Source organism: Octopus bimaculoides, chromosome 6 (genome assembly GCF_046866305.1).
Source record: "Octopus bimaculoides isolate indiv1 chromosome 6, ASM4686630v1, whole genome shotgun sequence".
NCBI classification, from domain to species: Eukaryota; Metazoa; Mollusca; class Cephalopoda; order Octopoda; family Octopodidae; genus Octopus; species Octopus bimaculoides.
Genome location: NC_142933.1, coordinates 80,566,533 through 80,594,069, shown reverse-complemented (window position 1 = coordinate 80,594,069; position 27,537 = coordinate 80,566,533). Strand labels below are relative to the sequence as shown.

Below are 27,537 nucleotides of genomic sequence, written 5' to 3'. Positions count from 1 at the left end.
ATATATGTATATATATATATATATATATATATATATATATATATATATATGTGTGTGTGTGTGTGTGTATGTGTGTGTGTGTGTGTGTGTGTGTGTGCGTGTGTCTGTGTTTGTACGCCTAGCATTGCTTGACAAACGATGCTGGTGTGTTTACGTCCCCATCACTTAGCGGTTCGGCAAAAGAGACCGATAGAATAAGTACTAGGCTTACGAAGAATAAGTCCCGGGGTCGATTTGCTTGACTAAAGGTGGTGCTCCAGCATGGCCGCAGTCAAATGACTGAAACAAGCAAAAGAGTAAAAGAGTAAAGAGTAAAGAGAGAGAGTTTACATATGGGCAATTTCAGTAGGAGATTTGCATGCTTGACATGGTTGAAAGCTGTAATGATATCAAATGAGACTATGACTTTCGTCAAATATCTTCAAAGCAAGAACCTATTGGTGTGTGACGTAGAAGTGTCACCAGTGGGTGTAGTTTTACAGAATCTGTACTGGTCATTATTAAGGTGCTGGAGCACATCATTATATCATTGTTAATGTCTCTCTCTGCAACCCAGAAGGTACTGGATGTGAGTGCAATAGGGTTATTGTTCGCAGAGTCAGAATGGTTGTCTTTCCTGAGAATGAGACACACTGTAGTGTTTCCAAAGATCAGAATAGATTGCTGAAGAAAGGGAGAGACTGAAATATTTCATGAATATAAGGTACAATGTTTGAGAGTAATGGAAGGGATATTGCTGGGGTCAGTGACCTTTTTTGGTTTAAACTGATTGGAACTACTTTCTGACATGGCATGTGAATGCAAGGTAGTTGACCTGAAAGGGTGGAAGGGGAAAGATTTAGAAGAAAATTGTTAAGTGTTTGCAATGTGGAGTTGGATCCAAAGCAGGCAATGAAGCTGGAGGCTTTCTCTATGATGCTGCTGCACACCAGGGTTGATAGAATGTGTATCAGAAAGCTTCCTCCTCCTAGATTATGCTGCCATGGATTGGTCTGACACAAAACATTCCATTCCAACTAATGACAAATTGTGTCCTTGGACAAGTATCTTAGCTAGAAGGTTCTTATGCTAGATATAGCCAAAAATGTTTCTGATATCAAAAGCAACAACATTGCAAGAAATCACTGGTGTAGGAAGCAGTGAACAAATATCTGGTCGATTTACTCTTTAGAAATTGAACTGGTAGTTACTAAAGCAAGGTCATAACATGCAGCCAGTTCTCTTCATAAATCTGAGGCTTTATGAAACCAGTCAAGCATTAATGAGTCATACTTTTGTATGTAAATGTTGTAATGAAAGAAACACAAAGATAATTCAACAGGTAATAAACTTTTTACAAAACATTCTGCACTGTCATGCTTTCAAGTACATGTGTGTACTAAATGGTTCTGGAATGCAGATATTTCAAGTTAATAATGGAGGCAATTTATAATACCAATCATTTAACTTTCAAGAGAAATTTGTGTTTAAAAAAAGATTATAAACTTACCTCAGTCCATTTCTTACTTCCAGGATCCTGTGTAAACAGCACACACACTAGAAAATAAATATTCACAGTAAGAATCTTATAACATAATTCTAAAACAAATTAACAATAAAACTGCCCAGAACATATTTATGCATTTAACTGAGCACCAGCTGATCATGACATAAATAATGTTATATGGAGTTAATTAAACAGTAGCTCCTTGTTGATAAGTGATCAACTAGGTCAGTAATCAACAACAGAAAAACAAACTTTACAGCCCCTAGCTATTGCTGGCACTTTACAAAGTGTAGTTGCAGACCACATGGGGTACTGCTTCCAATTCTCGCATGGTGCTGCTGAATAAATATCTAAGGCCCATCCAGAAAAGGTTACCCAACTGATTGTCATAAAGTCACTCACAGTCATACTCTATTCTCTGGCTTACAGGTGAGTTGTCTGCTCTCTCTACCTTTTCCATTGCAGCTAAAATGGCCTTTGCTTATAAGTGCTTGTTAGACTCATCCCCCTTCTACACAAGTGTTCCCAACCCACAGGACTTTCCCCCTCTCATTACACTTGTGTTGAACCCCCAGGCCCCAGGACTCATACTAATCACTACTCAGAGTCCTTCCAAGAACACTGAACCTGATGCCATTTCCACCCTGAAGTATTAACCTAGTAACAACAGATTTCAACAGATCCTAGGGGAAATAATCCTGATAACATTTTGCATGCATGCATGTGTGTGTGTGAAGGCATGTGTGTGCCAGTTTAGGAATCTAATGAGATTATGTATGTGTTTCAATGAAACTCACACCAACTTCCAGCTTCTCAATTCTCTGTCCAGAATACCCCAGAGCTATATCAATACTTTCCTGAGACAAAAGCAAAGCTCTAAATTGCCTTGAATTTTTTATATTCCTCAAATAACATTTTCTTTCTTTATGATTTACTTTTCATGTACACAGTTTACTATTTCAAGTTTGCATTCATTTTTATTTTTTTAATAATTTGTTTCACCTTTTCATTTACTCATCTATCACTTTCAATATTTTCTTCCAGCACTTTTTAAATACATACATACACACACACACATATATATATGTAGAGAGAGAGAGAGAGAGAGAGAGAGAGAAAGAGAGAGAGAGAGAGAGAGAAAGAGAGAGAGAGAGAGAGAGAGAGAGAGAGAAACACTTCTAATTTTCCAGCAATTTATTATCTATACCTAATTTCTTTCAGATGCAGCTTTGTCATAGTTCTCATTTCATATTTACAATTGTTCAAAATAAGTGTTTTTCAGCTTTTCTACTGCAAATCCATCATTTCAATATTTACTTTCAGTGTTTTTTTACATAAATAACATATCAATGCTATTGTTTTTGAAATGGAAAGGGGGTTACCAGACAAATCTTTCATCATTTCATATATATCATTGACAGTGGCTGTTTCTCATGTCTGAGAATATTAATTTCCTCCAGACTGAGTGATCCCTTCATGTGAGAAGGCCAATATTCGAGCAAAACAAGCAAGAACAAAGATGGCAAGAGCCAGTAGAAGGCATGGTTTTTGTTGTTGAATCCTGTGTTCCTTACATTGTTTTCCAATGTTTTGCTTTCTTTTCACTTCAAAAAGGTCAGTCCTGGCAGTGATAGAAAGCTGCTAGTTTGAAGAGTTCTGGGATTCAGTTTTACATGATTTTCTTACAATTCCACCACAGCTTGACAACCAGTGTTGGTATGTTTACTTCCCTGTAACTTAGCAGTTTGACAAAAGATACCAATAGAAAAAGTACCAGGCTTTAAAAAAAAAATGTACTGGGGTCGTTTTGCTCAACAAAAATGCTTTAAGGCAGTGCCCCAGCATGGCTGCAGTCTAATGACTGAAACATGCAACAGAACAGATAAAAAATAAAAGAATAAAGTTTATCAGAAACCCTAGTTTGCCACTAATGAAATGAGTTCATTTTTGTCTTACATTTTATATAGTAGAACAGAAATATGTAAATGCACTCTGTTATTCAATGCATCATAAAAAATGAACACATTCAATAATATTTTTTTCTATAACCCAGTTTCCTTCCTTTTTAGAACTCCTAAACTATACATAATCAATCACCTTAGCATCAATAGCTAACCTGAAAACTATTAAAGAAAATAGTATTACAACTCACTGGCTTTATTAATGCTTCTGTTCAAAGTCATTCACTATAAAATTTACCCTACCCCACCAAAACAATGGGCTCTAGATAATGAGATACATACACAATTTAATCAATAAGCATCACTATTGAAACTGACATATTCAAGTTCCTTTTTAATAACAGTCAGATTAAAAGTGCTATTGATAGTCCATATCCAATATGGAAAAAAAAAAAAAATTATGTGGTTACTAAACCAGCAGGAATTATCAGCAAAATCTTTCTCATATCATAACTTATCTACATTTGATAATGTAGTCCTAGATACAATGGTAAAAATAGTAAAATAGGATGGTTACACCTGGAATATCTTTCATCACAAGCCACCAGAATCCATCTAACATGGCACTAAGCAACAACAAATGACTTTAATGTTAATTTTGAAATATCGCAGGTTAGAACGGTGTTTCTTATGAAGGATGCTAAGACAGTTGAAAAGGAGGTACACATATTGCCATTTTGATAAAATTCAGATGGTTTTAGAACTTTTAAATTTGTCCAGTATTATGGTGATATTATATGGATGAAAACTATTATTTACAGAGGTGTATTTGTTAGGCAAATGACTTGTTTTGAGATTATATGTTGAAACTAAAACAACTGCAGTGTGGAAGACACATATACTAGCCATTCAAGAACACACAAAGATTGTTAACTTCACTTAAACAATTATTATTTTGTGTCAAAACTTTTGTTGCACCAACAGTCACCTTGTCCCACTAACATGATCCCACTGCTCCACTGTATCTAGTTTGTGGTGAGAAATTTGGTTGATATTCATAGGCTCTGGAAGGAGGTGAGCTAGTAGAATTGTTAGCAGACTGGGCAAAATGCTTAGCAGCATTTTGTCTTTCTTTACATTCTGAGTTCAAATTCCACTGAGGTCGACTTTGCCTTTCATCCTATGGGGTTGATAAAATAAGTACCACTTGAGTACTGGGGGTCATGTAATAAACTTACCCCAGCCCCCAAAACTTGCTGGTCTTGTGTCAAAATTTGAAATTAATACATATGTCCAGGGGGGGGGGGGGGGTTCTATATAGATCAGTCTTTCTTGTTGGATGCTCATGGGTGGTCAGTTAACTTCAATATTTGGTTGTATTTCACATATTATGTCTGCTTTCTTTCCTTCTTTCTTCCTTTAGCAGTTAACTAATAACACATAGGAACAATACAATAACACTATTACAGATTCACTGTATATCCCATATAATCCTGAGGAATAAATCTTAAGTCTTAAATCTGTCACAAGCATAAAAGACTCATTAAGTTGGAGTTTATCTCAGTTTCTATGGCATTTACGTGACTAAGAATAAGATATTCCTTACTGAATGGGATGTCAATCTGTTATAGAATTAATCTCCAGGTGTCACTGGTACTCATTTTTGGCTGAGTGGACTGGAGCAACAAGAAATGAAGTATTTTGCTCAACAGCTCAACACTCTATTTGGCTTGGGTATCAAAAACATGATTTTATGATTACAAATTCAACTTTCTAACTAATCTAGGCTCAAAAAAGTTGAGTTGTCATACAACACTCATAAACCCCAAGGAATCAAGGCTATATTAACCCAAAAGAGTCCATCTTATTCACCTCTACCACAAGCCAAGCATATTAAAACAACATTAGATTATCAACAAACCGAGAGTAAAAAGTCATGAACAATGAATTCCATTAACTATATATATTAGCAACAAAGGCAGTATTAATACTGAGAGGTAATATCTATCCCCACTTAAACATGGGGATAAATATAGAACAAACTATACTGTGGGAGATAACATGAGAGAAACTCTCATATTGGCTTTGGTGCAAAATGCACTCTTGTTTATATCGCTAATGGAGACATAAATCCATGCCACCTCCAATGCTGAGACAACCAGATCATGTGATTTATACATTCCTTAGTCTCATCAATGATGGACACTTGACTGCTAGAGAGCAGCAACTCACCTCCCTGCCAGCGATATATAGAAAAACAATGCTTGGTGTTGTGATTAGCCAGTGAGCTTCTTAAAAAATATAGTGACTATGAACTTTACACAACTAAGCACTCAATAATGTAATGTACATGATACTAGATATAACTGAAACTTTCTATGTACAAACTTGTTAGACTAATGTGTAACTGCCAAGTGTTCTAATTTACTGTCACAATTTACTAACAGTACAGACTAGAACAGCAAATAAGTAATGTACACTCATTTTGCATCTTCACATTCAGCCTAAAAACTGAGTGCTTCCAATATTCATTATAATTGCAATATTTCTGCTGTTAATTTTTATCTCTTTAAATTTAACAGTTATCTATTGCTTCTAATTATACTAAAGCGGAACCTTCAGAAGCTAAGCCCTCAAACTTTGATATTTACAGGATTAATAACAGACCAATCTTCAGCTCCTTTAAAATTATTCATTCCAGTTGGAACGTTTCCATATTTTACACAGTTATCTCTTCTTCTATAGAATGTGTCATAAAATGTTTCATTGGCAAGAATTGATGAGAAAATTCTGTGAAACTTTAGGTTTTATGCAGAAAATAATTTTCATTTAGAATTTTAATGAAAGGAATTAAGAGAAAAATGCAAAACTTATAGCAAGCTAATATTTTTCTATTATATTCTTTAAAACTTAATGGGTTTTCCAAGCTTTTAATAAACTTAAAGAAAGCAATAATGTGTGATTAATAGTGCAACTCAACATGAAATCAGTTTAGTATAAATAACTAGAAAAATTATAGTGACCTTATGATGTCAGAAATTTCATTAATCTGATGAATAATAAAATCTAAGAATACAAAAGATTCTATAGAATGCAAGAAGAATAAAGGAAGAAGAAACTGAAGATTGTATTTAGAAGCAACAAGCAGACATAGACAACAGATAAGAGTTGAGGAAAGTGAAAATGAAAGTGAAAACGAAAGTAAAAATGAAACAAGTAAAATGAAGATTATACACTGCAAAAGAAAGTAACTATGTTTATAATGATGAAGACAATGTAACACTTGGGGCAATGAATAATAGCATATATGAAGGTGGTTGCTAAAATAAGAGACTAATGATATGGAATGTCTACCATAGTACATCTAATTCATAGTCTAAGTCTTTCAGAATAAAGTAACGTTGGTATACATGGCAGTTTACGGAAATGGAAGCTGGGAAATCAATTGAACTGACACTGTTGTTTTCATGATGCTAAACTGTGTTTACCAATGGATAAAGACTGTGATCTGCAGCATCTCAGCTGTAAATATTGGACCAGTACAAAAACAAGATAGAGGATGTTTAAGATCTAAAAAAGAAGACAATTTTAAGATCAATTTTTGTCAATTTATTTTTACATTGTATCAATGGTTTCCAACCATTACACATGGAGAACAGTGAACTAAAAAAAACTACTACTACTACTACTACTACTACTACTACTGCTGCTGCTGCCGCTGGCACCACCAAAACCACCACCTATCAATGGATCAGCCTGCTTGTAAAAATGAACGTGTAAGTGGTTGAGCACTCTATAGACATATGTACCCTTAAAGTAGTTCTTGGGTAGATTCAGCATGACAGTACATGTGACAAGGCTGACCTTTTGAAATACAGGTACAACTCATTTTTGCCAGCTGAGTGGACTGGAGCAATGTGAAATTAAGTGTCTTGCTCAAGGACACAATGGGGGTCCTGGAATTGAACTTACAACCTTATGATTGTGAGCTGCATATGCCAATCACTAAGCCACAGGCCTTCGCTTGCTGCTGTTAGAGCTGTTGCAGCAGCAGCAGCCACCGCTGCCACCGCCGCCACCACCACCACCACCACCTTCTCCATTCAAATAAACTGAGATGTTAAATTTTACATTATTACAGCTAACCAATATATTGAGGTTAATAAGTGTATTAACCCTGGTGTGAGTACATTTAAATATACCTGTTAAGGTTCTAACATATTTGCCCACCTAATATACAGTGAGTACCCAATCCCTAACGGACATTCTGAAGGGTTTATAACAAATTAACTGGAACACATTTTCATGTTATAAATTAATGAAATAAAATCAAAAACTAAAATAAAAGCCTTTTAAACATTGACAGAAATTTGTAATCGTTTCCATTGGAAATAAAACTTTTTGTAGAAGAAGGTTAAATAATGGTAAATTCTAGCTAATTCTGTTGCTTACAGAATTATTCCTATAGGCGTGTCAGAGGTAATAATTCATAACATTTGTAAGGATGTTCTATTTTAATTGAATTTCTGTTGTATCACTTCTCTTCAAATTTGCTGTCCTCATTAATTTGATTTTTGTACCATGTACTTGGCCATTATGTGTCGTTAATGTATTTATAAATGTTGTGTACACATACACATACGTAAGTATTTGCATAGGTATGTATTTAGGTGTGTGTGCATATATGTGCGTGTGTGTGTGCATATATATATGTGTGTGTGTATGCATATATATGTATGTGTGTGTATGTATATATACATATATGTATGTGTGTGTATATACATATATATACATATATGTATGTGTGTGTATATACATATATATATATATATATATATATATATATATATATATATATATATATATACATGTGTGTGTGTGTGTGTGTGTGTATACGTAAGTCAATGTGGCCTATATGTATGTAAACATGATTGTAGGTGAAAATAAATACATGTGACAATTTGATTACTTATCAGAGTTTGTATCTTTCTCTTCATTGATCTGTAGGTGTTGCCCAGTTTCTGCACAAATTTATGTAAATTTTATTAGTCATGTCTATAGCAATAGCATTTTCTGCTCTGAAGTGTACTCATGGGTGTCTGTCTAATTCTGCATATGTAACCTTTATCATTGATGTTGGTGTTTATATATGCTTGCTGAGATTGACATTCAATATTTTACCTCTTTTGACCTATGACAAATGTTTATGAGAGGAACCAGATTTCAAAGATTGAAATGTAGAAATTGCCATAGTTGTAAAGACATTAATTATAATGAATCTGTTTTACGGTATCTAAATTTCATTGGTTAATAAAGATCAAACTTTCTGGAAGAGTTTTAGACAGAAAAGTGTACTAAAGTACTGAATACAGCTTAACCTAATAGCATTTAAACTGGCCATATCTTGCTCAAATGTTCTATCTGCATAATATTTGAACCAACCAGATTTGGCCTCTTACATCTACCCTACAATGTCTTTTGAAAAATAAACAGTCACATCATTGAAATCTCATAGCTATGAGATAATCCATGATTAACTCAAAGCAATGTGATGTGAATAAATAAACATTACATTTGAAAGAGTAATCTAAATGCTAATGGGTTAAGAGACTGAGGTTGAAGTTACATGGAGATTCAACTGGATCAAGGCACTAGGATTCGAGTATGTCATTTTATTCCTGATTCTGGTTGCTGAGATGAAACAGTTAATCTTTTACTTGTTTTAGTCAATGGACTGTGGCCATGCTGGGGCACTTCCTTGTAGGGTTTAATCAAACAAATTGACACCAGTGCATATTTTAAGTTTGGCACTTATTCTATCAGTCTCTTTTACCAAACTGCTAAGTTACAGAGACATAGACAAAACAACACCAGTTGCTATATGGTGGTGGGTGATAAATATACACATAAATATCTATATGCAAACACACACACAACAAGTTTCTGTATAGTTTCCAACCATTGAATTCACTCAAGGCAGTGATCAACCAGGGCCACAGTAAAAGATACTTGCCTAAGGTGATGCACAATGGGACTGAACCTGAAATCATGTGATTGCAAAATGAGCTTCTTAACTATACAGCCATGTATATGCCTGTCAGTTTTTGTTTTATATAAATCATTCTTTAGATCAATTGATGAGGATGACGAACTTCTGATAAGTATTGTTTTAGAATCAAGCCAACCCTCTAAATGGTTGTTTAATTTGCTAAAAATAGCAACCAAATCTTTCTCAACCTAAACTCTAGTCTTAAAATAGAAAGAACACATTGGATAATGTGGTACTGTAAAAAAAAAAAGTAAAAAAGTGAAACAAAACAAAACAAAATAAGATAGCCATGGTATGAATATATTTGACCATGTCTACTCTATCAGGGCTGACCTGTATGTAGTTAAACAACAATAATTACTACTTAGAAATAAAATGCTTTACATAGATTGCCTTCTGTTGGTTCTGTTGTAGTAAGTAAATTCGAGCGTAAATTTATTGCTACATTATATTATGGCATTTAAATTAAGCAACTTCACCATCTGCTAACATAATATAGCACTGGAACATTGCCATTTTGTTACTGAATATTAACTGGAAACAGTCATTAAATAACACACCATGTTCAAATTTGCCCAATATTGCTTTAACCTTTATTTATTGTCTTAATTACTGTAAAGGAAGAGGCTTGCAATAAATTAATAAATAAATAAATAAAATAAAATAAAGGAAAAACATTTAAAAAGATATGAAAAGCAGACAGTCTCCAGCCACTTCTGATTGAAATACATATATCTTAACTGAGAACATAATTACAAATTAATGGTCACATATTAGATATATATGTTACATATATGTTGCTAATTGATGCTACACTCTCATCATGTTACTGAAAAAAAAAAATTATGTATACAACATCAGCATCACCATTTTATGTCCACTTTACTAGAGAGGTTGTCGTGTCCCCTGCAAAATTAGTGTCGTCACAATTCTGCATTGTCTTCATTCATTGGAGAGAGAGGGGGGAGGGGAGAGAGAGAGGGAGAGAGAGAGAGAGAGAGAGAGAGAGAGAGAGAGAGAGAGAGAGAGAGAGAGAGAGAGAGCAATGACAGAAGAAGATTGAAACAAAGACAATGAAAGAAGAGAAAGTATGATGAGAGAAACAAAGTAATAGACTTGTGGGAGTGGTAGAGGAGTGAGTAATAGCAGAGAAACACTGATGGCAGGTACTGTGTTGTTAATGGTAAGTGGGCTGAATAGAAACATAACAAAAGTAGTGTGATGAGAGAGAAGATAGTGAAAAAGAGAGGAAGGGTGATGGACAAAGAATTAGTAGAAGTGAAAGAGTGTGTTGGGAGAGTGATTGATGTATATTAGCAATGAGTGTCAGGCTACAGAGCGATGTGAGAGAGAGACTGATGGATAGCAATAGACAGATGATGGTAAGAGAAAGAGAATGTTGGATAATGATAGTGATAAGTAATGATAAGAGAGTGACAATGTCAATAAGAGTGGATTGAGGGAGAGGGAGAAATGGACAGTAGTACAGAAAGGTGAAGGTAGAGTGTTTAAAACATGCCCACTTCAGGGTAGCATACTGGTTAACCTTACTTAGTGTGTTGGTAGATGTGGTAATACATAATTTAACATCTCAGTTTACCTAAGTAGAGGTTGTGGTGCGAACATTAGTAGTGGTGGCAATAGTAGCAGGAATAGTAGTAGTAACAGAAAAGACGGATCTGGTGTTATCCCTCATTATAGAGGCATCATGATGGGAGAGAGGTAGAGTGATAAGGGCAGTTGTAGAGGGGGGTTGAATACGGACTGGTCCAATTCTATCATTCAATACACAGACACCATACTGCCTATGTGTCGTGCCTGTGTAATGAAATATAATTAGAAGAAAGGATGAATGATAGGGAAATAAGATGGGAGAAGTAGTTGGAAACTGAACAAGACAATGATGAGTAACAGATACAAATGCAAATATATTATACTCTCAGTTTCTATCATTGCTCCCATTTTAATGTTTGTATTTCCACACTTATACAATTAGTCAGGTCTTCCCCAGCACCATGCATTTCCATTCTTTATGGTCCTTTATCAAATTCTTCGTAAGGTTCAATATCTTGACATCAGTCTTCATCCCCTTATCCCAAGTCTTCCCAGGTAACTCTTTTCCATAGCTTCTGTACACTTGGAGAGCTTCCTTGATATTTCATTATACGACTAACATCTTCCATACACATAACATGATCGTACCAGGGCAGTATTCTCTCATGCACATTACATCTTATTCCTCTTTTCAATAAACTCAATTGTATTTTGTTGTTTATTCATTTCATGAAATACTTCCATCGTGTTCATAGAAGACAAGGAAAATATATTGAGGATCAGATTCCTAGACATTAAATCTCAGAAATGACCTGAATCAGGACTAAGAAGAGTAATTATATGCTGTACAGAAGATCCATCCATCTTATAACATTGATTTCAAATTTTGGCACAAGGACAGTAAGTTTGGGGGTGAGGGTAAATCAATTACATCAGCCCCAGTGCTCAACTGGTATTTATTTTATTGACCCCAAAAGGATGAAAGGCAGATTTGACCTTGGTGGAATTTGAACTCAGAATGCAAAGATGGAAGAAATGCTGCTAAGTATTTTGTATGGCATGCTAACGATTCTGCCTGCTTGCTGCTTTAATCCATCTTATAATATTAAAGGAAAATATATGTTGAAATAATGTGGATGATGATGAAGCATGTTTGTGTGGTTAAGAAGAAGTTTGCTTCCCAACCACATGGTTTCAGGTTCAATCCCATTATGTAGCACTTTGGGCTGACCAAAGCCTTGTGAGTGGATTTGATAGATGAAAACTGAAGGAAGCCCATTGTATGCACATATGTGTGTGTATGCATGTGTTTATGTCTCCTTGTCTTGACACTGTGCAATAGGTGTAAAACAAGAGTTTTTGCCATACAAGTAGTGTCCTTCATTTCCAATTTTCCATAACATGTCCAGCCATAGGAAAATATCACCTTACTTGCCAAAAGGTAAGGGTTGCTACCAGGAAGAGCATCCAATTGTTGGAAGTCAGTTTCAAGAAATTCTATCTGACTCATGCAAGCATGGAAAAATGGATGTCCAAGATACCCAAGTAGTGGGGTTGAACCCAGAACTGTGGAGTTGAGAAGCAAACTTCTTACCATACAGCCACACCTTTACACTTAAATATTTTATAGGAAACACATACCAGTATGAGGTACACGTTTCTTTTTTTGTTTTCCATGTACCTGTGTTTGATAAACAGTTTTATCACAAACATGATGAATGAAACTAAGGAAGAACATGAAAGAAGAAGGCAAAAGATTGCAATGATCAATGGTGTGATATCATTGACTTGGCTCACAGTAGTTGTAACTGTGAGAAGGATCTGTTGGAAGTGGGTGGGGGAGCTTGGTAGGAGATGGGGTGTGATTCAGGAGCATTTAGAGAAATACTGTGCTTAATGCCAAAGCTACTCAAACTGAAAAGTGTTGCACACTCCAGTTAAATAGATTAATTGGTAATAAGTATGAAAAATAATGACAATTTAATATGAATTAAAAACATTTGACTTCTAATGTTTCTCTTTTAAATATTCATTTATTTTGTTTTTAAAAAATCTGATTTTGGTTATTATTATTATTGTTGTTGATTTTGTTGTTGTTGTTGTTGATGAAATAATATAGTAATATTTCATAATCAAATACAATCAATATTTTGATACACGTCAGCTGGCTTGGCAAAGAGGAAGAAAAAGTACTAAGACAACCCCCCCCCCCCCCAAAAAAATGGTTTAAATGAATAAACATACATATATACAGACAACAACAATAACAACAACAGCAACAAGAATAATAATTTTGTGTTGGGTGAGTGAAGAGTGGGGAAAGAACAGCTGAATAATTTTCCTAAAAGTCTGGATTATGATCCAGAATGACAGCTAGTTTCTACTTAAAACTACTACTACTACTACTACTACTACTACTGTCACCACCACTATCACCACCATGGGAGTGTTCCTACTGCAGTATTATTATTATTATTATTATTATTAGTAGTAGTAGTAGTAGTAGTAGTAGTAGTAGTAGTAGTAGTAGTAAAACATTTATATAAAAATAGTAATTTACATAATCAATGCATTTGAAATATAGGTGTATAGGAGAATGTTATGAGTCTTTTACAAGGACTATGGGACAAATGAATGGGTGTTACAATTAGGTGAAAGATGACCAACTCCTGAGCATTGTGAAAAATCCAAAAGCTCATCTATCATGGCTATATCCAAAGAAGCAGAGGTCCGGGAAAACATTATCATGGAAGGAAGAGTAGAGGGTAGTAGATCAAGAAGCAGATAAGGAACGCAATGGATGGACAACATCACAACCTGGTTGAACAGGAGTGGCAAAACAGCTGAAGAACTCACACTTAATTGAAAAGACTTTTGTTATAATGTCATCAATGAACTGCATGTGTATGATATATGACAATGACAAAATATAGTATGTGCAGTAAAGAATGCAGACATGCTACATGTTGTACTTATTATTAATAAGGAGAGAAGATCTATTCTGTTTCCATGCAGCATTTCATATGGATAAGAGTCCCACCCTTTAATCAGATGATTGCTAAATATGGCTGAGCTTGTAGATATGTCCAATGTCAAAGGATTATATGCCATTGGCTAAGGACAAGATGCTGTTGGTGATGAAGATGTTAAATTACAGTATATAGTTAATTACAGAGGCAATGTGATGATAAAGGTAACAGTAGCGACAAAAAAAACTCATACTTACTAGGATCTGACTTGGAAAATACATCAGCATCAATCAGTTTTCTGAAATAGAGAAATAATAATGATGATGATGATGATGATGATGATGATGATTTGGAAAGAGAGAAATAATAATAATAATAATAATAATAATAACATATAAAAGTGGAAAATAAATCTAAAAAAATTACTTGAAATTCAAATTTCATTAAAATTATCACATTTAATTAATTGATAGGGATATAAAAGATGATGGAAAGGCATAACAACCTAATGAACAAAATAATGAAGCTGAAAATTTCCACGTTGAATACTGGTATAATATCCCAACAAATATTTCCTCATTTAAGAGCATTCGTTAGAACTGCCAAAATAGTTTAACAGAAGAATGACTTTGGTAATTAGACATCCCAATCTAAGAAGATAGGGTTTTTCAAGTTCACACCTTCAGCCTGTATTTCGAATGGTTATTGCATAATAACCATTCTAGGTGTAAATCTTATTGAAAATTCATTAACCCTTTCGAATCTGTTGCAGCTGCCAGTTCTCTTAATAGCTTCAACTTAATTATTCTGATTGAAAATTCTGTTCTAAAGCATGTGTGTGTGTGTGTGTGTGTGTGTGTGTGTGTGTGTGTGTATATATATATATATATATATATATATATATATAGATAAGCATTTCATATATACACATACATACACAAATATATACATAGAGAGCAAGAGAGAGAGGGAGAGAAAAAGAGAAAGATTGATATACAACACACATGCCCATCTCATTACACACACATACATACACACATATATTTATTTATTCAATGGTTGTGTATGAGATTGTTAACATGATGATGATGATGATATATATGTATAACTTATATAGTACCTTTATAAACAGGGCTAATTTAGCTTTTTCTCTGTGGATTGAAATAATGATGAACAACTTTAATTGATTTTTGAATATCATTGGATTCTCAGAAGAGGTGTCTACATCAATTTGACCAATTCCAGAGAAACAATCAACCAGTCTGTTTATATACTGAAGAATTATAGTAGCTACAGAAAACTGGGGATATTAATTTACATACCATGTAAACAGTCTGTTTTAAATATCAGGGGCCTGTCAATGCAGATCTCAGTTCACACAATATTAAGGTATATGTGTGTATGTATGTATGTATGTGTGTATGTATGTATGTGTGTATGTATGTAGTTTGTGCATACATAAATATATGTGTGTTTGTGTGTGTGTTATTTATGTATGTGTGAGTGAGTGTGCGTACATGTATGTATGTATATATGTATAAAAAAGAACACAAATGAGGTTTAAACCTGGCATATATTCTATCAGTCTCTTTTACTGAACTGTTAAGTTACAGTGATGTAAACATACCAACATTTGTTGTCAACTGGAGGGGGGGGGCACAGATACAGATACGACACACAAGCGCGCACACACACACACACACACACACACACACACACACTCACATACACACACACACACACATACATGGCAGGCGTCTTTCAGTTTTTGTCTACCAAATCCATCCACAAAGCTTTGGTCAGCCCAAGGCTATAGTAGAAGACACTTTCCCAAAGTACCACACAGTGGGACTGTACCCAGAACCCAGAACCATGTGGTTGGAAAGTCAGCTTCTTACCACACAGTCATGCCTCTGCTTATATTATATAAGTTCAGACATGGTTGGGTTGTAAATAGTTTATTTCCCAACTACATAATTCTGTTTTCAGTCCCACTGGAAGAGCTCCTTAGTATCTCACATAAATGATCTTTAAACAATACATTTAATGTTGCTTTTGATGGTCACTAACAGTTCAGAGGAGAGATAACTCATGGAATGAGCACTACTGATAAAGAATTAGCAAATAACAACATAGACATATGAAATGCTAAACTTTCTGTGCCTCCTTGATACCAAAAGGAGTATTCTAAAGATGACATGGTTTGTAACAGGAAGCCTTAAAGAAATGTCTACTTGCCTACAATGGATCTTGGTTAATTTTCTCTTTGTTTCACATGTCAACTCAATTGATCTATGCTGGAAGCAGGCAATCTGGTTTAATGTGAATTCTTTTGACCATGTCATTAAATCACCCACATAACTCCACTACATAAGCTGGCACAGAGTCAATTTAAGTTCAGTTGGCAATCCAGTTTTCTGATTGGCAATCCTGCTTTTCGATTATGTCAATCAGAAAACTGTGTTGTCAACTGAAGATTTAGCCCAGGGCTGAGCTGGCCCAGAGCTAAATATCACTTACCCAATACAAAGAGACAAAGCTGTTATCACCACTTTTATAGAAAAGCCAATCTGCCTTCCTAACCAAGTACAGTGATTATTACTACTATGCTCAGTTACTAACGAGCCCCCTCGTTAGAACAGTTCTTTCAAGCATCTCCTAAATTTATCTTGTGCACCAAAATTGAATTTTTTTCTATACACATTTAACTAAAACATTCCCACAACATGCAAACACACACACACACACACACACACACACACACACATATGCATATTTACATGAAATAATTCATTCCACAACCACAAAAACTAAGGAATTTCATTCACTAAAAAGATTTTTTTAACTCAATATCTCTATTAACATTTTATCTGAACATTTCTCACTGAATTGGTAGAAGCCCGATATTTTTTATAAGTGCAATACACACACACACACACACATATATATATACACATATATCAAAAGATATATATGTATGCATATATATACACATACATACATACACGCACACACATATATCTTTTGATATATCAAAGAAAACGACTCTTTTCTTTTCATCTACAACAATGTATATAATGCAATTGTATACATTTACATATGCCTATGCCATTTTTGCTTACAAGTTTGAGGAGTTCATTAATGATTTTTCAGATGCCAATTGTAGAAAGAAAGATTTTTTCTTTGTAGGCATTGCAGTGATATGCATATAGCTATAAGTTGGTAAAATTTATTGTACTTATTTTAGATAAACTTTTTCTTTGACAGATGTACTTTCTCTATTCTTAGATACTTGGATAGGTTTCAGCCAGTATTGGCCCATGACATGACTAACTTAATACTCCCACTAACATCAGGCTTTCTCTTTTAGGTGCATTTGTACCTCATTGGTACTTTAAACTACTTTTTGGTCCATTTGTACAACACTGAAAGGCTGATATGTCTTCGCAATTTCCTATATTTTATATGAATGGTCGAGCATAATAGTCTCAACTGTAGGTATAAGGCCTGAAATTTTGGCGGAGGGGAATAGTTGATTACGTCGACCCCAGTGTTCAACTCTGAGAGGATGAGAGACAAAGTTGACTCAGTTTAATTTGGACTCAGAATGCGAAGATGGATGGAATACCAGAAAGTATTTTGCATGGCATGCTAATGATTCTGTCAGCTCACTGCCTTATAGTCAAGCATAATATTGGTTACAATTTTTGGCACAGGGCCAGCAATTTTAGAGGAGGGGGCTAAGTGAATTAAACTAACCCAAGTGCTCAACTGATACTTATTTTACTAACCCCCAAAAGAGGAAAGGCAAAGTCAACCTCAGCAGAATTTGAACTCAGAACATAAAGACGAACAAAATGTCACTAAGCATTTTGCCTGGCATGCTAACAAGTCTGCCAGCTCACCACCTTACAGTCAAGCATAATATTAGAGTATATTTTGTTTTGCTTTCTGCAGAACATTTATTACCAGTCCCCCCCCCCCTCTCTCTCTTTCTCTCTCTCCCCACTCTCTCTCTCATATACACACGGATACATGTTTAGATGTTTCAAAGCAAGCATTTCTTATGATACTTTTCAAACATTGTAGAAAGTACCTACCTAGAGAATACAATAAAATGTTCTCAAAAGAAGTACACAATTTTCAAATTAAAATATTGAACTTTTATGTTAATCTTACAAAGCAAATATTACAACGATTTCTTTTGCATGAAATATTTGATAACTTGAACTTAGTAAAAATTTTCAACTCAGAAATTGTCATTCATGAAACATCACAGTCTATTACATTATTTGCAATAAAATTTCTGCACATGATATCAGAACTGCATTATGAGTAGATCAATAAGAAGTGGAAAGATTTAACATTACAAAAAGCACCATCAATACCAGGGACATAGTTAGAGTTTACACAGCTCAGGGTAACCTTTGAGTGTTCCAATGTCCCCAGGCCTCCAAGTCTATAACAGCGTATACGGCAGCACAGCAGACTCAAAGATGTTGTTTCCACAAAAGTGTCTGTCACTCAGGACAGACTGCATCTCCTTGCTTTACTAGCTGCGCTACCAGCCAGTATTAGAAAAATAATCTAGAAAATTTTTGTTATAGTACTTCTCATGAAGAGTGCAGGAATGAACTCCATTACACTCAACAGTTCAATTTGTTTTAACCCTTTAGCATTCAGATTACTCTCTCAAATGTAATGCTTTTTTATTCAAATTGTTTTGAATTAATCATGCATTATCATATAGCTTTGAAGTTTTTGATGATGTCACTATTCTTTTATTCTTTTACTTGCTTCAGTCATTTGACTGCAGTCATGCTGGAGCACTGCCTTAAAGAGATCTTTAGTCAACGAAATCGACCACAGGTCTTATTTTTTGTAAGCCTAGTACTTATTCTATCGGTCTCTTTTTGCCAAACTGCTAAGTTACAGGGATATAAACACTCTAACATTGGTTGTCAAGAGATGGTAGAGGGACAAACACAGACACAAAGACACTCACATAAATATATACATACATACACACACATATATATATACTCTTTTTACTCTTTTATTTGTTTTAGTCATTTGACTGTGGCCATGCTGGAGCACCGCCTTTAGTCGAGCAAATCGACCCTAGGACTTATTCTTTGTAAGCCTAGTACTTATTCTATCGGTCTCTTTTGCCGAACCGCTAAGTTACGGGGATATAAACACACCAGCATTGGTTGTCAAGCGATGTTGGAGGGACAAACACAGACACACAAACATATACACACACATATATATATATATACATATATATATATACATATATACGACGGGCTTCTTTCAGTTTCCCTCTACCAAATCCACTCACAAGGCCTTGGTCGGCCCAAGGCTATAATAGAAGACACTTGCCCAAGGTGCCACGCAGTGGGACTGAACCCAGAACTATGTGGGATTGGTAAGCAAGTTACTTACCACACAGCCACTCCTGCGCCTATATATACACACACATACACATACATACATATGATAAGTTTCTTTCAGTTTCCATCTGCCAAATCCACTCACAAGGCTTTAGTCAGCTCAAGGCTATAGTAGAAAACAGTGGGACTGAATCCAGAACCATGTGGTTGGAAAGCAAGCTTCTTACCACACAGCCATGCCTGCATCTGACTGTTTACTTTTAGAATGTCAATGCAGGATAGGTGTGAGAGGCCAGATATGGTCAGTTTGAATGTAAAACATGTAGAATATTTGGGCTGGACATGGCTGGTTTAAATGCTAAAGGGTTAATTGATCTGTTTTAATTAACTCATATTCAACCTTAGTGAGTTCAAAGCACTTTAGGCTCACTAAGCCCTCTCATTCATAAAAATCAAAATACAATGTAAATCATCAAATTCGCATATCAAAGGCTATTTACTGCATGTAATTGGAATTGACAAGTTGTACATCTTTTAACTTCTGCTGTTGATATTTTCTCTTCCATATAATATTGAAGTAAACAATTGCTATTCACTGACAAACCTCTAATATCAGTACACTTTTATATACAAAAGGACCAGTAGCAAACAGTGACTGTATTATGAGGACCCTGTCTGAAAACCTGTTAAACAAGATGAGATAAATATCATCATACAAATGAAAGTAAAGCAGTCTTAGAATTTGAGGCAAGTTTGATTAATTTTTTAGTATTCAACATAGTTTTTTTGATTTGGTACATTTTGGACTAAGCTTTTGATACAATTGCTAAAAACTCTGTGGCAGCTCTGTTACTAATTTATCAAGTTTTTGTATCAAACACACACACACAAAATTTAACATTGATGTATTTATGTACATTTCTATGTAACACTTATGTAATTATGTTTATGTATAAATGATCAGTCATTTTGCTTTTAACCTTTATGTGTATAGGTGCAGGCATGACTGTGTGGTTAAGAAGCTCACTTTGTAAAACACTTGGTTCCAGGTTCAGTCTCACTGCATGACATTTCGGGCAACAGTCTTCTAAAGGAGTCCCAGGTCAACCAAAGCCTTTTGTGAGTGAACACATGAAAACAAGGGAAACAATCACTCACTCATACAAACATTTAAACACTTGCACACAACAGGCTTCTTTGGTTTCTGTCAATCATTTTTACTCACAAGGTATTGCTCTCATACTATGGCTATAGAACAGAACGCCAGTTGATAGTATTCACACAGTGGTACCAAACTCTCATTATGGTTCTGAAGTGAACTTCTTAGCCACACGACCATACTTATATATGTGTGTGTGTGTGTGTGTGTGTGTATGGAGAGAGAGAGAGAGAGAGAGAGAGAGAGAGAGAGAGAGAGAGAGAGAGAGAGAGAGAGAGAGTGGACAGGCTTCCATACAGTTTCTAATGAATGAAATTTCATTCACAAAGGTTACACTTGAAGGCTATACTTGAAGACACACACACACACACACGATACACGTACAGGCATGGCTATATAAGCACAGGTGTATGAGTTGAACTATAAATTTGTCCCTTCTAATCTAACATTATTTTCTCCCCTCCCCCACAAAGCCTGTTTCCCTATCGTCCAATTCTGTTGGGAACAGATTCCACTATCATTATTGCCTGCCCTTTGCTCAACTCAGTTACCCTAATACATGTTCATATCAAGATAAGTTATCTTTGCAACATGCAACCAATGCAGTTGTTATCCTGCTCCTCCCCCATCCCCACCACTACCACCACAGCGTTCTCAAATTTAGTTTGTGATGTTGTTTATAGTAAAACACACTACTTTTGAATGTGTCTGCCATCCTGATACAATAAGTTATTAATAGCTAAAAGCAAGACAGAAATAGCAACTAAGTAATTAATAACTCTATCAGCTGACCACAGATTAACGACAATTGTTACTATAACAACACTTTTTGATCAATATACTCTTTATTAACTGCATTGACTACCTTAATTATTATAAACAAAATCAAAACAAAAGATGCACCAAAAATCAAAAACAAGATAGGCTACATAAAAAATAAAACAAAATAAGTACACATCAATGACCCAATGACCATCACACAGTAGCATTTCCATGTCCTATACAATCTCTGCCAAATTTGTATTGAATTACTTGATATCAAAAGGAATGGTAGTAAAAAAACAGTGTTGATTGAAAGTTGTTCACAACTTATTTTATAATATATCAATGGGTTTGTAGCAAACTGGTAGTGCTAGATACAATATTGATTTCCAAAATTTCATACAAGGTCACAAACTTGGGAAAAGAGAAATAGTTCCTCTCACCTGTGTTATTATATTTATTTATTTATCTATCAAAAATGTAGGTGCTGCTGAATACACCAGAGCATTCAGTGTAAAAAATTTGCTGCTTCTGTCGTACTATGATTTACAAGGTGGTAATAGAAAGGTTCCCGGACTAGTTATGTTTAATAAAAAAATAACTTATTTACTTAAGTTTTAATATCATCTCCTTCAAAATAGTTACCTCACACTACAATACACTGGTCCTAGCATTCCTGTCACTTTTGGAATCCAGCCAGGGAGTCATTTTCAGTAAGTGAGTCAAGAACCTTCTGCGATTTGCCCTGGATCTTGACAATGGTGTTAAAACAGCGACCTTTGAGCCGCATTTTCATTTTGGGGAAGAGATGAAAGTACACAGATGCTAAACCAGGTGAATAGGGTGGGTGCAGAAGCAATACCATGTTGTTTGGTGAGAAACTCATGAGTGAGGAGAGCTTGGTAACAGGGTGCATTCTCATTGTGAAGAATCCAGTTCTTCACACTCTACAGATCCAGTTACTTTTGCCAAATGTCTTCCCTCAGACACTTCAAAACGTCACAGTCAAACTCTCAATTGACAGTTTGGCCCTGGGGAACAAATTGTCAATGCAGGTCTTTTGGCAGATCCTCCAGATTACTCATTGTCTTCCAGGGATGTTTTTCCACTTTTGAAGCACCTGGGCCACTCAAAACATTGCATACGACCCATTGCCTTGTTGCTCTAAGCTTGCCAAAGTATGCTCAATATCTCTGTAGCAGACTTCCCAAGTTTAACACAAAATTTCATGTTGGTTCTTTGTTCCTGTTCATGACAAAATGGCAGACTACGGCATACACATGATCAGAAAAACACAAATTGCAAAGTAAACACAGAGATATCACTCAGCACACTGCTTCATGAAGGTCACTGCTGGCTCTCACTGTGCATGCAACCAAGTGCTGCCATCTGTTGGTGCACTACAAAAACTAGTCTGGGAACTTTTTGATACGACCTCGTATTTTGAAGGTAGTGAGCTGGCAGAATTGTTAGCATGCTGAGCAAAATGTTTAGCAGCATTATGTCCAATTTTACATTCTGAGTTCAAATTCCACTGTGGTCGATTTTGTCTTTCATCCTTTCAGGGTTGATAAAATAGATACCAGATAAGTGCTGGGGGTTGATGTAATCGATTTGTTCTCTCCTCTGAAATTGCTGGCCTTGTGCCGAAAATTTGAAATCAATATGATTTGTTATGGATAAGAAGGGAGGCTAGGCGACAGGTTTATTTAGCCAGAGGGGAAGCAGATAGGAAAAGATTTGCCAATGTTCTGCGCCGTGAGGACCAAAGACTCGAGGTATTTCGTGTTGCAAGACAGTGTAGGAGAGAGAATAGTGATGTTGTAGGAGAGAAATGTGTTCGCATGGATGATGGTACGCTTGCACTAAATGAGGATGCAAAGAAAGAGGTCTGGAGATGCCACTACGATAGATTGCTTAATAAAGAGAATGAATGGGAGGAAGAGAGCCTGCCGTATGTCGACCCAATAGAGGGACCAGCTATCCGAGTTGATAGTACCAGGGTAGATAAAGCAATTAAGAGTATGAAGACCGGGAAAGCCCCCGGCCCATCAGGAGTCACTGCAGAGATGCTCAAAATATCTGGCAGTGTTGGCTATAGCCTAGTCACCCGTATTACGAACCAGGTGATACACGAAGGAGTCATACCCAATGACTGGTGTAACAGCATCATAGTCAACTGCTACAAAGGTAAAGGTGACGCTTTAGATACAAATAATTACAGAGGCATCAAGCTGTTAGATCAGGTTATGAAAGTTACAGAGAGGGTCATAGCCCAACTAATTAGGGAGCGAATCAATTTAGATGAGATGCAGTTTGGGTTCGTGCCAGGTAAAAGCACTACTGATACCTTATTTCTAGTGAGACAGCTGCAGGAGAAATACCTAGCTAAGGATAAACCTCTGTACCTGGCTTTCGTTGACATGGAGAAAGCCTTTGACAGGGTCCCCCGATCCCTTATCTGGTGGTCAATGAGGAAACTTGGGATAGAAGAATGGTTAGTGAGAGCTGTGCGAGCCATGTACAGAGATGCTGCCAGTAAGGTGAGGGTTGGAAATGAGTACAGCAATGAATTCCGGGTAGAGGTAGGGGTCCACCAAGGTTCCGTCCTCAGCCCCCTCTTATTTATCATAGTCCTCCAGGCAATCACAGAGGAGTTCAAGACAGGTTACCCCTGGGAGCTCCTCTATGCTGATGACCTTGCCCTAATTGCGGAGTCACTATCAGAACTAGAGGAGAAGTTTCAGGTGTGGAAGCAAGGTCTAGAATTGAAGGGCCTTAGAGTCAACCTAGCTAAAACCAAAATCCTAATAAGTAGGAAGGTAGATAAAACACAAACCCCTTCAGGTAGATGGCCCTGCTCAGTATGTAGAAAAGGAGTAGGTAGTAACTCTATAAGATGTACCCGGTGCAAGCTATGGACACATAAGAGGTGCAGCAACATCAAAGGCAGGTTAACTAGCAAGTTAGTTTTTGTTTGTGGCAGATGTTCAGGTGTAATAAAGACTGTAAACAAACAGGAAACAACTTCTAACTCATTCCAGGGTGAAAAACTAGAGGTAGTCGATAGCTTCCGCTATCTGGGCGATCAAGTTAGTAGTGGGGGTGGGTGCACTGAAAGTGTAGCTGCTAGAATAAGAATAGCCTGGGCAAAGTTTAGAGAGCTCTTACCTCTGCTGGCGACAAAGGGACTCTCACTCAGAGTAAAAGGCAGACTGTATGACGCATGCGTACGAACAGCCATGCTACATGGCAGTGAAACATGGGCTGTAACTGCTGAGGACATACGTAAGCTCGCAAGGAATGAAGCCAGTATGCTCCGTTGGATGTGTAATGTCAATGTGAATACCTGTCAGAGTGTAAGTATCTTGAGAGAAAAGCTGAACATTAGAAGCATCAGTTGTGGTGTGCAAGAGAGACGATTGCTCTGGTATGGACATGTGGTGAGAATGGATGAGGATAGCTGCGTGAAAAAGTGCCACACCCTAACAGTTGAGGGAACCCGTGGAAGAGGTAGGCCCAGGAAGACCTGGGCTGAGGTGGTGAGGCAAGACCTTCATACATTGGGCCTCACCGAGGCGATGACTACTGACCGAGACCTTTGGAAATGTGCTGTGCGTGAGAAGACCCGGCAAGCCAAGTAAGATCGTTGCCAGTGCCCCTGGACTGGCTCTTGTGCGGGTGGCACATGAGATGCACCATTTTGAGCGTGGCCGTTGCCAATACCGCCTGACTGGCTCCCGTAAGATTTTCGAGTGAGATTGTTGCCAGTGCCCCTGGACTGGCTTGTGCGGGTGGCACATAAAAAACACCATTTTGAGCGTGGCCGTTTTCGTGCGGGTGACACGTAAAAGCACCCACTACACTCTCTGAGTGGTTGGCGTTAGGAAGGGCATCCAGCTGTAGAAACTCTGCCAAATTAGATTGGAGCCTGGTGTTGCAATCCGGTTTCACCAGTCCTCAGTCAAATCGTCCAACCCATGCTAGCATGGAAAGCAGACGTTAAACGACGACGATGATGATGAATAATATAATTGGTGCAGGTGTGGCAGTGTGGTAAAAAGTTTGCTTCCCAACTGCTTGGTTTCAGGTTTAGTTTCACTCTGTGGCTGGTACCTTGGGCAAGTACCTCCTGCTATAGCCAAAGCCCTGTGAGTGGATTTTGTAGATGAAAATTGACAGCCCAACGTGTGTATGTATACAAATACATACATGCATACATGTACATATGTGTATATATATGTATATATATATATATATATATATATATATATATATATATATATATATATATATATATATATATATACATATATATATATATATATATCCTTTCAGTTCATTTACAGGTAATGTTTAGAATATGCATATAAAAGCTCGTATTCTATCATGTCAGCTACAGCCTAATGATGCCAAATGGTGATACCAGTTTTGGGGAGTTGCACCAAGGTGTGGTGATATAATGCAGGATAAATATAATAATAATAATAGTAATAATAATCCTTGGATGGAATTTATAAATACTTTAATACATTGCTATGCACATTTCCACAACTTACATATATGAATATATATGGGTATGTACATATATATATATATAATATATATATATATATATATATATATATATATATATATATATATATATATATATATATATATATATATATATATATATATATGAATATATGTGTATATATATATGATTTGATTGATTTGATTTGGTCTAGTTTCAGCTCATGAGCTGTGGCCATGCTGGGGCACCACCATTCGGTGTTGCTACATAATCTTACTTCACGAATACTTTTTAGGAATTGACATTTGTTGCTTGAGGGAGTTTGATGCCGCTGGCCTCATCTGCACCTCCTGCCACAAAGTTGGCTCATCTGGGACATTTAATAGTAAGAGGTCCAGCTTTATTTCAAAGACACCTACGTCCACCACTTGCAGGTCTCTCAGGTCCTTCGGGAGGATATTGAAAATCTGTGGTCCTCTGAAGCCTAGGCTCTTGCAGTATCTTGTCCTATATCTTGATGCCAAATTTGGAGTCCTTGGCACTATGCAATGGCAACCAGTTCTAGTATTTGTGTAATTCTCGATGCCAAAGTTTGGGACAAGTCCCTCCAGGATCTTCCAGATGTATATTATGGCATATGTTTCTCGCCTACACTTTAAGGAATAGAGTCTTAATCTCTTGAGTCTTTCCCAGTAGCTTATATGCTGCATAGAGGCTATCTTCTTTGTGTAGCTTCGTTGGATTGCCTCAAGTTCTGAGATTAATTTGACACTGGTTGGTGACCATAGCTGAGAGCAATAGTCAAAGTAGCATAGGACAAGTGTCCTCCAGATGATCATCATGGTTTCCTGATCTCTTGTTCTAAAAGTTCTAAGAATCCATCCGGTTAGCTGCCTGCATTTCATTGCCAATTTAGCAACATGCACATGGAAGGATGCATCATTACTCATGTGAATGCCCAGTGCCCAGGTCTCGCACTGACTGTGCCTCTGGGATTACAATCCCTACAGGTCCAGTGTATTTAATGGGTATTGCATTTAGTTTTGCATGCTGAGAGCACTTATTCTTTTCAACCCACTTGTATACTTCATCCAGCTCACTTTGCAGGTGCATAGTGTCTTCAGGGTTCTGTATTATCTGTGAGGCATTTGTATCATCTGCATAACTTGTGATCGTGGCTCTGTGTGTGGCTGAGGGCATGTCTGTGAGGGCCATTATGAACAGTAGTGGTCCCAAAACAGTGCCCTGCGGAAACTGCTCACTATTTGTGTGCCATTGGAGGTGGCGCCATTGGCTACTACCACCTGGCTTCTATCCTTCAGAAAGTCATGAAACCATTCTACCAATTTTCCAACTAAAGCATCCTCAAAGCCAGATCTTTTGAGATTACTGCATAAAACTTGGCGAGTAATTCCTCAAGAGAATATTCATCATCTTATCAGTAGCATGCTTAATAGGGTCCTTGCAATGAAAAATGCAAAGGGCATATCTACTAAATATTAGATATTTACATTACAATAATGAATAAATAATTTGAATGTATAATTTCAGATTTAAATAAATTTTAATGCTTATAAGGGTATCTATTTATTTCTGTCATACCTGTGTAGGTATAACAGAAATTACTTTGTAGTAAACAAGGACAAAGGCTGTATTGGTATGGACATGTTATATGCATGGGTGATAAAGAATGAGTCACGATGTACCAGGAAATCCAAGTGAAAAGAAACAGTAGAAGTAGAAGA

At 36.4% G+C, this 27,537-nt stretch overlaps 1 protein-coding gene across 3 annotated transcripts in view; it reads right to left on the bottom strand.

Annotated features, from left to right (window-relative positions):
* Positions 1–27,537, bottom strand: part of LOC106882052 (copine-8) — a 271,614-nt gene that overhangs the window by 193,004 nt on the left and 51,073 nt on the right. For all 3 annotated transcript variants that reach the window (XM_052968691.2, XM_052968690.2, XM_089354138.1), the window contains exons 2-3: positions 14,217–14,257; positions 1,490–1,536 (exon numbers count right to left, since the gene is read on the bottom strand). In XM_052968691.2, the coding sequence (XP_052824651.1) occupies positions 1,490–1,536; positions 14,217–14,257 (88 nt within the window). The remainder of the gene's footprint in view (positions 1–1,489; positions 1,537–14,216; positions 14,258–27,537) is intronic.